The 15,413-nt window shown below is 35.9% G+C and overlaps 1 protein-coding gene across 1 annotated transcript in view; it reads right to left on the minus strand.

Moving 5' to 3' along the window:
* RPL15 (ribosomal protein L15) overlaps positions 1-14,863 on the minus strand; it is a 78,569-nt gene extending 63,706 nt beyond the window's left edge. Inside the window, exons 1-3 of the mRNA XM_089828028.1 lie at positions 14,660-14,863; positions 14,425-14,575; positions 14,108-14,320 (exon numbers count right to left, since the gene is read on the minus strand). Coding sequence (XP_089684154.1) covers positions 14,108-14,320; positions 14,425-14,575; positions 14,660-14,743 — 448 coding nt within the window. The 5' untranslated portion in view covers positions 14,744-14,863. The remainder of the gene's footprint in view (positions 1-14,107; positions 14,321-14,424; positions 14,576-14,659) is intronic.
* Between the last annotated feature and the right edge of the window lie 550 nt (positions 14,864-15,413).

Below are 15,413 nucleotides of genomic sequence, written 5' to 3' on the forward strand. Positions count from 1 at the left end.
CTCTGCAGATGGTTCATTGGGAGTGGAAGTTAAAGTCATATAATGTTTTTGCTTTTTTCCTAGCATTTTGCAAAGGATGAGAATTTTCCCTCCCAACTACTTCATCTACTTGCTTTTTTTCTCGAACATATTTGTTTACAATGTGGTTTGGAAGAAAGGTTTTAGGTGGCACCCCATCAATTCTTGGCTTCCCTGTGCAAAATTTAATGCCTTTTTAGAGAATAAAGCACAAATGTGTTTTCACTCTACTATAAGAGCTACTAAATTCCTCTTTGCAATGGCTGCAAATTCACATATAACCTCCTCAGCTAGCATTGATTAAACCATTTCCACATATTTCCATAGTTTGTCTATTTTGAAGTGGGAGGTTCTAGTGCTAAAAGCACTTGCAGCCATTCTTTGAATCTACAACAATGCACAGACAAAAAACAAAACTGAAAAAAAGGTCATCTTATTTCGTAACAAGCAACCAGAAACATTCAGAAATTTACAAAATGAACTTAAAAAGTAGATGCAGATGAAAGTTTGTTTGTTTCTATTTGTTTTTGTAAGTGCTTACCAAGCAACATATGTTTACAAAATGAAATTTTTGTTTGTTTCTGCAAGAGCTACTAAACAAGAACCTTACCTTTGGAGACGTCCAGAAAATGCAAAAGTTGTCATGTCTGGTTGTTGGAACTGCCTTTCATTGCCGTATATGGTAGCAACAAAGTTTTTGAAGCCTTTCTCTGCCTGTTGTTGTCGTGTGAAATGCATTCAGAATCTCTGCCATGTTCACTATACTTCTGAGCTCTTTGAAATCTTTGGAGGTGTTGTATTCTCTGTTGTTGTCATGAACTGGAACATCTATCAATGTTGTCGTTGAAGAGTATGCATGTGCATTTAGCCTTTACCAAATGATAGGTCATGAGTGTTTAGCCTTTTGGTAATCATTTACCCACTACTAATGTCATGTGTGCTTAGGTGAATGTCATGTGCAAAAAAAAAGTTAAAAAATATTAATTTTCAGTCAAATATCCACCCATGACCAAAAGTCTTTGCCCAGTCACTCGGGCAGCATGAAAGTTGTTCAAATTTGCTCCAATACCGTCTAGGGTCCTGCAGGACGATTTTAAGGAGAATGTCTCAGACTACTGCTGAATTTTATGTGATTTTGAACCGAATGTGAATGACCTGCAAACCAACTCACAACTTCCAATCTAGAGAAGCGAATGTGGTAACTTAGGTTTCAAGTGCCAACGGTATGGCTGCTGTGTTTCTCAATGTCCTGGGAAGAAGGGGAAGAGCAAGCAAATGTGGAAGTTGTTTGCAGAAAGTGCAGAAGCTTCATAGTGGATGAACTTTCATCAAAGCTTAAGAAAATTTCCTTCATGAGTCACCCTTATCCACAAACATCATTTTTGGTGTAGTATGTGGACAGAATGCCAACATTAAGTCACAGCATTTAATAAGATGACTTTTAACAAACTTCAAGGCTGGTATAGAGGCAGAGCTTAGAGATATTGCCACATATCATGTTGCTCGAATGGAAACTATTTTATTCTGCATACCTCTAGCGATAGTCTTGATCTTCATGCTCTCTTGTATGTTTCTTGATTAACAAATAGTTTAATTCAACTTCTGCACTGACAAATTTCAAGTGTGTTGTTAAATAAGATGATCAACAATTTAGAATTAGAAATCAGATACTAGTCAGGTATCAGCCAAAGGTATTTGTAAAGCTTGTCTTTACAGACTAATTGTTGATCTAATCAAGCATGAAACTTTGATACAGAACAAGGACCGATGTTGTGAGCTTAGGCCCAACATTTGGCCACATGCATTATGCTGTTCTACGTCTTTTGAAGGAGATGATGCATTGCTTACCTATTTCAAGGCAGAAACAACAGTTGTATGCAAGGAATGTCCATTTGGCGAGTAAATCAAGATTGTTTTCCTAACATGATAGACCTATGTCAGTAGCTTCATTAGCTGAAAATATTTATTATGTTTTCTTCATTCTTGAAGAAGAACTTGAATTTATTTCATGGAGACCAATGATAACTTTGGGGGAATTCAAGAGATTCAAGCTCATGTGAAAAATCAAATACATGGAAAAATTAACATGTTGAAGTCTCATACTGGATGAGAGTAAATCTTTAAATACTTTGATGCTTTTAAAAAGATTTAAGGATCCAGAATTAGTTGACTGTGGCTCACAAACCAACAACATGGAGCTGCAAAATAACAGATAGGTCCATCATAGAGATGCTATGTCTCTGATTTATGACTTAGATCTTCATCTTGTAGAGTTGGGTGGGCTACATATAAATAGATTTCCTTGCAAAGTGTTTTAAGGACAAGACTCTAGACAAAGCCTTCGCTGGAGAGAAAGCTTATGTTTCTCACTTTCAAGTGTTTGGAAACCATATTTACATTCATGTGCCAAAAAGAGAAAAGCGTCAAATTTGAACCCTCCAACTTGAAGGGTATCTTTGGAGGTAGGTGATTCTTTCAAGGCTTACATGATTTATTTTTCATCTCAATGAAGATATTAGTGAGCCAAGATGTGAAATTTGATGAGGATGCTTGGTGCCCCAACTCTTAGGATCCTAACATCAAAGTTAAAGACAACAAATAGCTTGCCATTCAAAGTTCTATTCTGCTAAATACAACAAAACAGTCAAGTTCTAATAAGACAAAAGAACCTAAGCCTCATCTGAAACAGCCAAAATGCCTAAGTGACTTACCCAAATCTTGTAAGAGAGACGAGAACAAGTCGAAGCACCAAAAATTTCTTTTCAATTAAGTAATCAACCTAAAAAGTTTCCAAGCTATGTTGGTTTATATTCTTCTGTTGTTGATGTTAACCCTTCCGCTTTTGAATGTGGTAAAGATGGAGCATGTATGACAAAATGCCATGACGAAGGAGTATTACTCCATTATTCAAATTAATCTTTGTATGATTACACCAAGGCCTAATGGGAAGCCAAAGGTTGTAAAAAGTGAATCATGTAGCAAATGGGAACATTCAGAAGTTCAAAGACAATTCAATTGCATGTGGGTTCATTTTGAAAGTGGGAGTCGATTGTGATGAGACTTTTGCTCCAATAGCAAAATATATTTCTATACATATTATGTCTCTTTCTTCTCATTTTGGTTGACCTTCATATCAAATAAATGTAGAAAACAACTTTTCCAAATGACACCATAGAGGAAGAACTTTATAAAAATCAGCCTAGAGAATTTAAGGTGCGTGGGTAGGGTACCTATGTATACTGACTAAAAAGGCCCTATAAAGACTAACACAACTGCCTTGTTATTCATACTCCCAGATAGACAAGTAATTATTTAGTTTGGGACTTCCCTAAAAGTGTTGCAAATTTAAATTTTTAATTCATTTTATAACCTTGCTTTGTCAGTTAGCTTTTTTGATTAAGCTAAGAAAATAATTTAAAAAATCCAATTTTTTGATTAAGCTAAGAAAATAATTTAAAAAATCCAATAAGTGTTTCTTTGCAAGCAAAGGACAAGAACTCTCGTCTGAAGAGGTTATTCCATTCAAGGATCACATTCGTACTGAATCTTTGTAGTATCTGACAGTTTGGTATTTGGTGTGTTGATTTCAGATTTGTTACAGACTTTGGGGTTTCAAATGGACTTTTCACATTTGTTAAAAATTGCTACCATAATCAATACTGCTATTACATTGATGCAACTGCTACAGTAATCTGTACCACTTTTTTGATCCATGCCACTACAGTTCCAAAGGTTTATGCGATGGTATTTTCAGTGCAGTGTGTGTTTATTTCACTTTGATTCAATATTTCAATCTGTAACAAATAGCATTTCAATTTGATGATTATGAGTGTCCATCCTATACTGGTGCAGCTATTGCCTTATCACAAAATTAACATCTTTGGAGATCTAGGTTGCTATTGAGCACCAATAACTGGATGCAACTGTATGTTAGTTATCATCATACAACTATAGTGCTGCCATATCATCTGCAGTTCCAGCCTGACTTTCAATGGTCCATTCTGTCTGTTGCAGCAAGGCTGTGAATCCAAACAGGATTCTATCAACAACATTATTGCCATATCAATCATACACGTGTATGTTATGGTCAATAAAACTTGTATATGTTCAATTGTAAAAGCTGATAGAAACTTTCAGAACAATATTATTAGTTCGGCAGTCATATATATTTATGGGTACTATTACAGTATTACTATAATGATTGCATATTATCATAGTACTGCAGCACCCATTGGCAACCTTTCCAAAGGTTGGAAAAATATGTACCAGCTGGTGTTTGGAACTCTGTGGTACATATGGTATAAGTGATAGACAGAAACAAAGGAGTGTAGATTTAACACTTATTCATTATATGGTGGCTGCTTAAGTTCCGACTTGAATCACAAAATGCGTAAAACATATTGCTTGGTGTAACCATCACAGAGGAAATTGCTGCATATTTGGAGTGAATGTCTTCTGCTATACGAATCTGGAAGGTGAAATGATAACCATCTGACATTCAATATTAAACAAAGGAGAGGAATACTCCTTAAACAAGCAATTACAAGACCTTTCCATAAAGGAAATGATCAAGAACTAAATGAAAAAAACAAAATTACTAAACCAAGAAAGAACAACTTAAAGAACAAAAATTTACTAAACACTGACTGACTTAAAAGAAAGTTACTTAGGAGACCACTATACTAAATATTGTAATATTTCTTTAATACCCCCCCCAACCTTAATAGTTCATTCTACTGACTATCCTACTTAAGACTTGATATAATATGCAGGTCATTTGGCCATAAATGCATAGAAGGTTGACTTCTCTTAGAATTTTATGCGACATGAGCCTGCCGCTGAGATCCTCCCTGGTTGGACTTCTGAACAGCCAACCAATTTCTACAGAATGTCTGGAAATGACCAAGTGCCTTCCAACCTGATGTTGGGTGACCAAGCCATGCCTCCCATTATTCAGAAACACAGAAACCAAGGTCAACTTCAGAAAACATCAATTTTCATTAATTAAAAATAGTGAAAAACACCAACACCACAATTTTGCCAGAAATCGTCAAGTTTTGTGGAAATATCATCAAACCCTCAATGCACAAATTTAAGAAAAAATGGTCAAAACCCCTTGTTTTGTAAACAGTTTTGTCTACAAATCATAAAAAGAGTAGCAAAAGAAAACAACAATTTTTTTGGAAAAAAAAAAATCCTCCACAAAGTTTAAGAAAACTGCAAAAAACCCTCTGAGATCAGAAAAACAAGCATTAGACACTCGCAAGAACAAAGAATGCTGCAGATCTTTAAAAAATATGTTTTGAGGAAATAAACGACAAAGAATTTTGCAGAAAACATGATTATTTATTGAAAAAAATCACCAAAAGCTGGAAACCCTTATTTTTATTTTTAAAAAACAAGCAAAAAATATTTTGAAAACTTCTTCTTTAAATCTTCACGTAAACCCATGAATTTTATTGTATAAAAAATATCTGCCAAAAAATCCCAAAATATTGTTTATAAAAAACTTTGGCAAAAAACTTCTAGAAATTTCCTTGAGATTTCTAAGTAGTTAAACCATTAATTCTATTAGAAAAAATTGCCAAAAACCAGCCTCTGCTCTGAGTTTGGAAGGAGAGACATGATGCATTCCCCTAAAGCCATTTCCATACCAATTCCAAGAGGGATGTATACCATAGCCCCCACACTTTGCGGCTAGTACCTGGTTTCCCCATCTTTCCTCAACTTCTGGAAAGCACACAAAATTTTGTGGAGATGGGGCGAGGTCGTAAGTGGGTTTGTACGCTCTCCGGTATAAAGACCCTTTGGCCCATTCTAGGACAGCATATTATGCAGCTTTGACAATCCCCTTGGGCTTACACCTCAGGCCCTTCCTTTCAAGATGGGATTCAAACAGTTGCATACATTTACATAAGCAATTTAGTCATCCATAATGATAATCACATATTTATAGCATTAATCATTATATGCATCAATATATATAAATACCATATGTTAGCGAATAAACATGATGAATGATCAAAATACATATATCAATAAGTTAAGGAGTTCTGTTGCATAGCCTCTTGCTGAATGTTATCAACCTGCAGATCTGTTGAGGGATAGAGCATAACAATAGTTTGATTATCTTATCCTTTAGATACTGTTGTATTCTCGTTTTTCTATTGATACCATTTTGATTCATATTTCTTTCCTATCTTGCTTGCTTCCATGCCTTTTCTCAAATGAATGACAGTTGATACATATCCCTTAAGAGGGACAAAGGGACACAACCTTTGTCATGATTAGGACCTTTCTGAAGAGAGGTGTCTTTTCTTATAATTTAATTCCTTAAAAAAATTGCTTCAACAATAACAATCTTTAATGACAATGATTACCTTCTCAATGTAAATAGTGATCATACTCTTAGTGCAATCAGTGATTAGAATCCAAAACAGATCGAAACTGTTGTTGTATTCCAATCAATCCAGATTATCAATGAAAATGTGAAGGCATATTGTCCTTATTACCGCAGGGACGTGACAATCCACCCTGCCCGAGATCAATTGTCCTCAAGCAATTTCAAATTGGGATGATAAAAGATCTCCTCTCCTTCCCATGTCCGATAGGTCTTCCTCCGACAGATCCTTCCATTTGATCAAGAATTTGGGAATAGTCTTAATTCTCAATCGCTCTAGTTGAGAATGGCTTCTAGTTCCAAGATTAGTTTATTCTCGTAATCAAGCAGGGCTAGCCCTACAAATGGGATAACTTGTTGCCCTAGCAATTTCTTCAGTCAAGATGCATGAAAGATGTTGTGGATATGGCTATTCTCAGGTAACTCCAATTGGTAGGCTGCCTCACCTACCTTAACATTTTATATGGCCCATAGAATCAGGGCTTTAGTTTTTCTTCTCTTCTTACCTTGATGGAGGATTGCTTATATGGTCGTAACCCCAAGAATACTTATTCTCCAAGTTTAAATAACTTTTCACTGCAGTTTGAGTTTGCATAGATCTGTTGTTGATTTTGTGCTTGATTTAAGTTACCAAGTTTGAGTCTCCACACTCCATATTGCTGTACAAAATCTTTTGCCCCCGGTGCTTGGTTTTCTCGTGAAATCAAACTCCTAAAAGTAGTCAGTCCATATCCATAAAAGGCTTTAAACAAACTCATCTAGATTGATATGTGACGAGTGGTATTGTAACAATACTCACCAAGGCACAAACATTTTGTCCATGCCTTCTGCTGGCTGGTAACATAATTCCTCAAATACCCTTCTATCCACTTGTTGACAATTTTAGTTTGCCCATCCATTTGAGGGTGATAACTTGTGATAGTATTAATTCAGTTCCTACTAACCGAAAGACCTATTGCCAAAATAGCCTAAGGAACCCACCGTTTGAATCACTAACGATCATCCTTGGAAGAACATGTATTCAAAAGAGTTCCTTGAGGAATATCTCTGCTGTTTGCAGAGCTTGATATTCAGCAAATATTCCCATAAAATATTGAGCCGATCTACCACCAAAATGATGCAATGTTTCTCTTGGACTTTAGGTAACCCTGTTATTTAGTCGACAAATATACTATCTCATCTTTTATCTAGTATGGCTAAGGGTTGTAATAGACCAATTGGGTGGCTTTGCTCCGTCTTGTTTTCCTCGCAAGTCATGCATTCTTGTGTACATGCTTCAAAACATATTTCTTAAGGCCTTTCCAAGAATATTCCTCTTATATTTGGTTGTAAGTTTTATAATGCCCTTGGTGGCCTGATAAGGGATTTTCATGGTATTCCCTACTGATTTTATCCTTCATTCTTGAGTTGGGCACTTGGAATATCCTATTCTATCTTCATTTGGCGAATTTCCTCTAGTATCTTATTAGCTTGTAACTCCTTTGCATGCTCTGCAATGATGTCAATATCTAGAAGTGCTTGTTATGGTGTTCAAGTAGGGTTGTCTAAACAAAGGCAAAATCATAAGATTGTATTTTTCTTATCCACTTTTACTAGAGTTCATTTATATCCTTCTGATTCAAGAAGAACCTGAAGCTACAATAATTTCTCAAATGTCTTGACATTGAATTTTCCACAAATCAAGCACTATGTGAATTTGGCCAAGGCATGCAATATGGCCAACATTCTTCATTGGAGATAGAATAATACTTCTCAGGTTTTTGAGCTTGCAGATATCAAATGCTATAGGATGCTTATTTTACATAACTGCTCCAATTCCTTCCCCCAAAGCATCACATTGTAGTTCGAAGGCTAATGTCAAATTAGGGATATAGCTAGAATAAGGTATGAACTCATGGCTTCCTTTAGCCTTTTAAAGGCATGTTGAGTCACACTCGATTCTACACAAAGGCCCCCTTTTTGGTTAGGTCCACGAGTAGTGTGGCTATTTTGGAAAATCTCTTTACAAAACGTCTATAGTAACTACACAGTCCCATGAAGCCCCTCAGCTGTGTAAATATTTTGGGCATTGGCCATTCCTTAATGGCTTTAATCTTCTCTTCATTTATACTTACCCCCTTGTGCACTAGTCTTGTGATTGCTGTAAAGAAATCTCCTCCAAACCAGACTTGCATTTCGAAGCTTTAGCGTACATAGATTCTTGTTCCAAAATGTTTAGAACTTCCTCAATGTGTTTGAGATGAGCTTCACATGTCTTGTTATACATAAGAGTGTCATCAAAAACATGAGTAGGAACATTCCTAGTTGTTTCTAGAAGATTTGATTCATACATGACTAAAATGTTGTTGGAGCATTTGTCATTCAAAAGAAATGGCTAAGAAGTTAAAACACCCATAATGACATCAAAAAACTATTTCAGGAACATCTTATTTTTTCATCTTTATTTGATGATAACCTGGTCGTAAATCAATTTTGAAGAAGTATTCAGCTCCATACAGTTCAGCAATCAACTCATCGGTTCTTGGTATGGGTTATCAGTTCTTTATGGTTTACTTGTTTAAAGCTCTATAGTCTATGCACATCCTCATGGTGCCTTCATTTTTCTTGACAAGTACCACAGATGATGTGAAAGGATAGGAACGAGGTTGAATATGTCCCATTTTTAGTAGCTCATTAATAGTTTTTCTCAATCTCTTATTTGAATTTGTGGGGGTTTTTGTAGGGTTTTGTGATCGCAAGTTTTGCCCCCTCTACCAATTTTACTGTATGCTCAAATCCACTTTTTGGGGTTAGTCGTAAGGGAATGTCAACGAATGCTTTCTTATGTCTTCTCAAGATTAGTTGGATGTCAATGTGGATTGTTTTGTCAAGAGTATGTGTCTTATTAAGGATCATCAATTGACCAGCCTGCTCTCCTTGACCATTTAATGATTCTATCCATTCTTTTGCAAGAGACTAGATTTAGGATCCAACAGGTAACCCTTCCAAGGTGATTTCTTGTCCTTCGTGTTGGAAGCAAATTTTGAACTTTGGAAGATCAACATGAAGCATCCCAAGTAGTTTATCCAAGAGGCGCCTCATATTACATCAGCTTCATATGAGGAAATCTTCTTTAATGAGGTGTTTCTCTAACATGATTTCCAATTGAGGAATCATTTTAGTATATTTATCCAAAGCTCTTATGTTCGTGGTTGTTGTAGATCCTTTAAAGTTTTCAGTTTTCAACTCCATCTTCACAACTAATCTTTGATCAATGTAATTGAGGGATGCTCCACTATCTACTAGTGTGATAACATTATGTCCTTTAAGGGTGCTTTGATTCTAAATGGATGGTGCCTGGAGGCTTGAGAAACGGCCAACATTCCATGTTCATCTTCATACCTTATCTTTTTGTTAGGATTCTAACTTCTCTTTGATTCCCTCATCAACGGTTGCTTCCATTTTATGGGCTTGGCCTTCCTCTACAAAACGTGTCCACATTCATATGGTCCTTTGCACTTAAAGCATAAGTTCCTCCTTTTTAAGTCATCTCTCTACTTTTGGGTGCATTCATCTCAACATAAATGTCTTCACTCCCATTTTTCATTACATTCCAAGCATGTATTTCCTTAGTGTTCCCTCTTTTGACTTTTATCTCTACAAGGATATTTGGAGTGCATTGAAGGTAAAACTTTTGGGTTTATCATTTAAGGGTATTAGTATTAATAGTCCACTCAACACAACTGAGAGGGGCGGGGTGAATCAACTGTGTGCAATTATTATGAACTTTAAACTTCTTAACCGAATCATGAAACAAGAATATATAACAGTGCATGACAAAATAAAATCCAACACCATAATTTATTCTCAAGGAAAACCTCAGTGGGATGATACCCACTAGATCAATGCACTAATATGAAAATGTGCCTGCTAAAAGACTTGACTCTGTTAGGAGTTGATACAATACATTTAGTACGTTTGTCCCTGTTAAAGGACCGAAGCCATGTTAAAAGGCTCCCAACCCTATTAAGAGTTGATGAGAATAAAAGGCTCATTGCCTAAGCACAATGCTCAAAGAGAGAAAGTTAAACCCACCTTAAAGAAGACTCATTGACTATGTTAAATCCACCTTCAAAGATATAAAAATATGAATGTTGAACTAATTGGTGACAACATACTTGTCTTAACAGTTCTAATGTAGTACACTTAGGAATGATAACAGATTCAACTCATACCTCTACCAAAGCATCTCACAATCCTTTCGCTCTATTCTGATATCTAGCATCAAGGCTCGCACATACATTCACATTCATTCCATATATTCCTCAAATTACGTCAAAGGAAATATGTTCCTTTCTACAAGTTACAAACAAGCAATTAGGTCAACTTATTAGGACTTCCCCAATGTACAAATAATTAAATAGACCCATGCTAAGGTACACATGGCACCTTTTACATTTGTATAACAATTCCAATTATCGAAATACAAGTCGTGATCCACAATTGACGCCCACAAATCCAACCAACATGCTACACCATCTTGTCAGCTCCCAAAAGCAATAATAATCCATATGCCACATGCTAGCGATCATCACAACATGAACCAAATGAGCCACAAATCCTTAATCATGCATTCTTCCAAGTCTTCTACCATGCTTTATGCTCGCAATACTTACATCTAGCTCACCAACAAGTTATACCCTAAATACAACAACCATGCCCGATATATTTCCATGTTACTGTCCTGCAACCAACCTTCACCAAAACAATTGTAACTAACATAAAGCATTACATCAAGAACACCAACCGAAGACATAAGGTCTACACTCATCCAAAAACAAATATCCAAGCTCTCATTCTCAGGAATGTCGCATATTGTCCATATTGTTCTGATCCGTAACCTATAGCACACAAAATCTAAGTCTATCTAACTCCTCTTTGAAACTCCTGAACATATGTTGACATCAATGACAAAACCTGTATGTCAACAACCATCTAACAACAATTCCAACTCAGCAATCCCTTATCATTAACAATCTCCTAAAATCTCAACAAAGGGGTTATTTTCAAACTTCATACCTGTTGCATTACTTCACCTAGGTTTGTTGCGTCCAAGGCACTTATTATGCTTCTAAGTGATTCCTTCAGTCCCTAAACAAGTAGATAATTGAATCTATCTTGAGAGATTTCCAATACCATGACAAATAACGTTTGGAATTTGATGGAAGACTATTCCATTGTCCCTTGTTGCCGCCTTAGTTGAGTTAATTCTTTTAAGTACCACTATGGATGTTTCCGATCAAATCTTTTGACGATTTTTTGTGTGATTTCATCATTAATAGTTGTGTTGCTGACCTTGGGTGATAAGGCCATGGTGTCCCTGCTCATGTGTTTTTCCTATCAAATGGAGCACCACAAAATTTAATGGCATTTTCCTCCATTATGGGGCTTAATGAAGGATAAGTGTCTAACTTTTGCACTCACAAGCATGCAGTAATTTTTCCCAATTTGTCAAAGCTAGAAAGGGTTATCTTATCCTTTCTTTAAGGTCCTCCTTATATGGTTGTCCCTTTCTTCTCTTATCAGAGGCAGCTTTCATTTTTGCATCACAATATCCTTAAAAGGGACATTTCTCCACAAGTCTTGAATGTACTTTGACAATTTCATCACTATATTCATGGGTGGAATGATTGTTTCTTCCTCTCCCATGTGTTGCTCCCTAGTTAGGAGGGGAGGTCTTTTTGGCCTAGGTTTGGGTATCCTTGGGAGTTATTGTTATTATTATTTTCAAACTAGTTAGAATTAATATATCTTTTATTGTTACTTATATTTTGAATGGCTTGAAAGTGATTAGTTCTCTCATTCCTCTCATTTCCATGAGAGCTTGAGTGGTTTGAGGTGTTTGTTCCATGAAGACCCTCAACTCATTGCTCATTTATTCACTCGTGGTGGATGCAAGTTTCTTTCTCTCTCTTTCCAATTTTCTTTGAGCACTTTGGCTAGTTTGCCTCAACTACCCTCCACTGGATGGCAGGAAAGATGCTTTGATACTAATTGTGATGTTTCCTTCCTAATTTGCCCTAGAATTTACCAATGAAACCACAATTGCAACAAATCAGGGTTAGGGCTACATCTCACCAATTAAATATCCTTGTTATAATGCATATTGAGATTTGAATCACACAACCAAAAGCAATATATACAAAGATTCAATACACGCGTGTGTGTGTATAATTATGGTTAGGCATTGTATTATATTCGTAGATTAATAATAGCCAACAAACATATTAGAGTTTGGAAGGAAAGACATAATTGGTCTAACCGAAGCCATTTCTACACCACCAAGTCCAAGAGGGATGTCTACAATAGCCCTCTCATTTGGCCACTTGAACATGCTTTCCCCATCGTGCCTCATCTTTCAGAGAACACATACCATTTGTAGAGTTATGAGGAGGTCATAAGTAGGTTCCTCAGCTCTCCATTGTAAAGACCCTCCGGTCCATTCTAGGACGGCCTATTACACAGCTTTGGCAATCCCTTTGCTTAAACTCAGACCTTCATTTCAAGATGGGATCCAAACAGTTGCATAAAATTATATAACCAAGTTAGTCATCCATATTAATAATCACAGAGTTGATCATTGTATATATTGACATACATAAATAGCACATGTTATCTAATAAACATGATGAATGATTGCAATAGATATACCAATAACTTCATGAGTTCTTCTATATAGCTTCTTGCAGAATGTTATCAATCAGCAGGTGTTGCTGAGTGCTAGAGTAAACTGATAGTCTGATTGTCTTATCCTTTCGATACTGCTGAATGCTCTCAGATTGCTCTAGATACCACTTTCTTTGGTATTTCTGTTTTAACTTGCTTTTGTCAATGCCTTACCTTAAATGAATCACTGCGATACATATTCCTTAAGAGGGACAAAGGGATATAACCTTTGCTGTGATTATGACCTTTCTAAAGAGAGATGCCTTTTCTTATATTAAATTCCTTAATCAATCTGCTTGAGCGAAACAATCTTTAATGACAGCGATTACCTTCTCAGTGTAAATAGTGATTATACTCTTAATGTAATCAGTGATTACAATCCAAAACAGATTGCAACTGTTGTTGTATTCCGATTAATAATTCTATGTTAGTGAAATAGGGCTTATTAAGATAGATTTTGATAGCTTTTCAAAGGCTACTCTTGTAATTTAAAAATTCCTCGGTAAAAGAAAATAAAGAGACAGGCAATGAGCAAGAATTGGGTAATAATCAGTTCATCTTTACATCATTAAATCTCAGATCGTTGTCTCTTATTCATGTGATTTCATTATTTTTATACATCATAGTAGAGAAGAATCCAAGTGATTTTTGTGTAACAGTCACGGGAGGCATTTCTAAGGTCGACTCCGGTTCAAATCCCTATCACCTCATTATGGTTGTCAACTCTGGTTACCAAGTGGTTATGCTGTAATGCAATGATGGGCCATAATTCAAGAACTCGTCTTTATAACCTTAGGAATGTGAAGTGTGGGGCACATACAGCATGACCTATGCTTAACAGTATGCTGAACAGTCTTTAGAATTTGGATTATGGGGTACATGGAGCATGATCCGTGGTAAAGTCTTTAACACTCTGGTACAAGCTTAACCTCACCCGACATTTACCAAGCATAAAAATAAAAAAGAACAAAATAGCATACAAACCTCCGGCAATGCCCTTCAATTTGGGAAGTCTGCGATATAGTGGCATCTGACCCCCCTCAAAACCATGTCTAACTCCAGGTCCAGACCTTGATTTCTGCCCCCTCATACCAAACCCACAACTGCCCCCTTGCCCTGCAGAATGCCCTCTTCCTTTTCTCTTGTTTTTCTTGCGAGAACCAGGCTGTGGTTTCAAATTGTTCAAACGAAAGCGCTCTGTAGTCAGGCAATGAGGGTGAATGAGGCTAACTTAATATATGTTATTTAATTAAATCATGATTATTAGGTATCAAACTGTGAAGACAGCTGATTGAACTAACCTAAGGATTGTGGTTTTTGAGTAGGAACAACAGCTGCCGTTGCTTGACACACCACCACTCCAATTTGAGCATATTTACTTAAACCTGGCTTTACTTGAGGACGATATGATGGTTTACACAGAGAGACCTTGCTAAGACCGCTTCCACTGCCCTGTAGGAAAAAGTTGCAAAGTCGTACCATTGAAACAAACTAAAAAGCATAAGCATGGAGGATGAAGTTGAAGTTGATGAATACCTTGAAAAAGCTCGACTCCGAGGAAGTTGTGGGCTTGGTAGATAAGGGTGAGGCTGCTGTTGCCAGTGCCAGTGCCATTGCCATTGATAGATATGATGAAACAATCGATTTGAATTGTTTTTATGATGGGTTCAGGAAGACAAGTGGATAAGGCCGAGTTGATTCTTAATAATATGCACTACTTTGCATTGCTTAATGGGCTATCCATACTGCTGTATTTTTTAGTTTATTTGACTGCTGAATTTGTTTTAGTCGGTGTGAGGGAAATAATCATGCTCTTTTTTTTAAGTGTTATTTATTTAGAATAATTGATGTAATAAATGTAAGATTGGAAATAATCATGCTTTTTTTTTAAGTGTTATTTATTTAGAATAATTGATGTAATAAATGTAAGATTGGAAATAATCATGTTCTTTTTTTAAGTGTTATTTATTTAGAATAATTGATGTAATAAATGTAAGATTGGAAATAATCATGCTCTTTTTTTTAAGTGTTATTTATTTAGAATAATTGATGTAATAAATGTAAGATTTGACAGAACTTTACATGATGTGTATTTCAATATTTTTAAAACATTACATATCAATTTTTAAAAGTAAATGTGAGGGATTTGTAAAGTTATTCAATATTTTTGAAACATTACATATCAATTTTTAAAAGTAAATGTGAGGGATTTGTAAAGTTACTGTCTTTGATTACATGTGTGAGATTTTGTGCTTCTATTTTGATTGAGTATGGACTTAATTTATTTGTA

Source organism: Cupressus sempervirens, chromosome 1, assembly GCF_028749045.1.
Source record: "Cupressus sempervirens isolate cs-2001-9-10 chromosome 1, ASM2874904v1, whole genome shotgun sequence".
Lineage (NCBI taxonomy): Eukaryota > Viridiplantae > Streptophyta > Pinopsida > Cupressales > Cupressaceae > Cupressus > Cupressus sempervirens.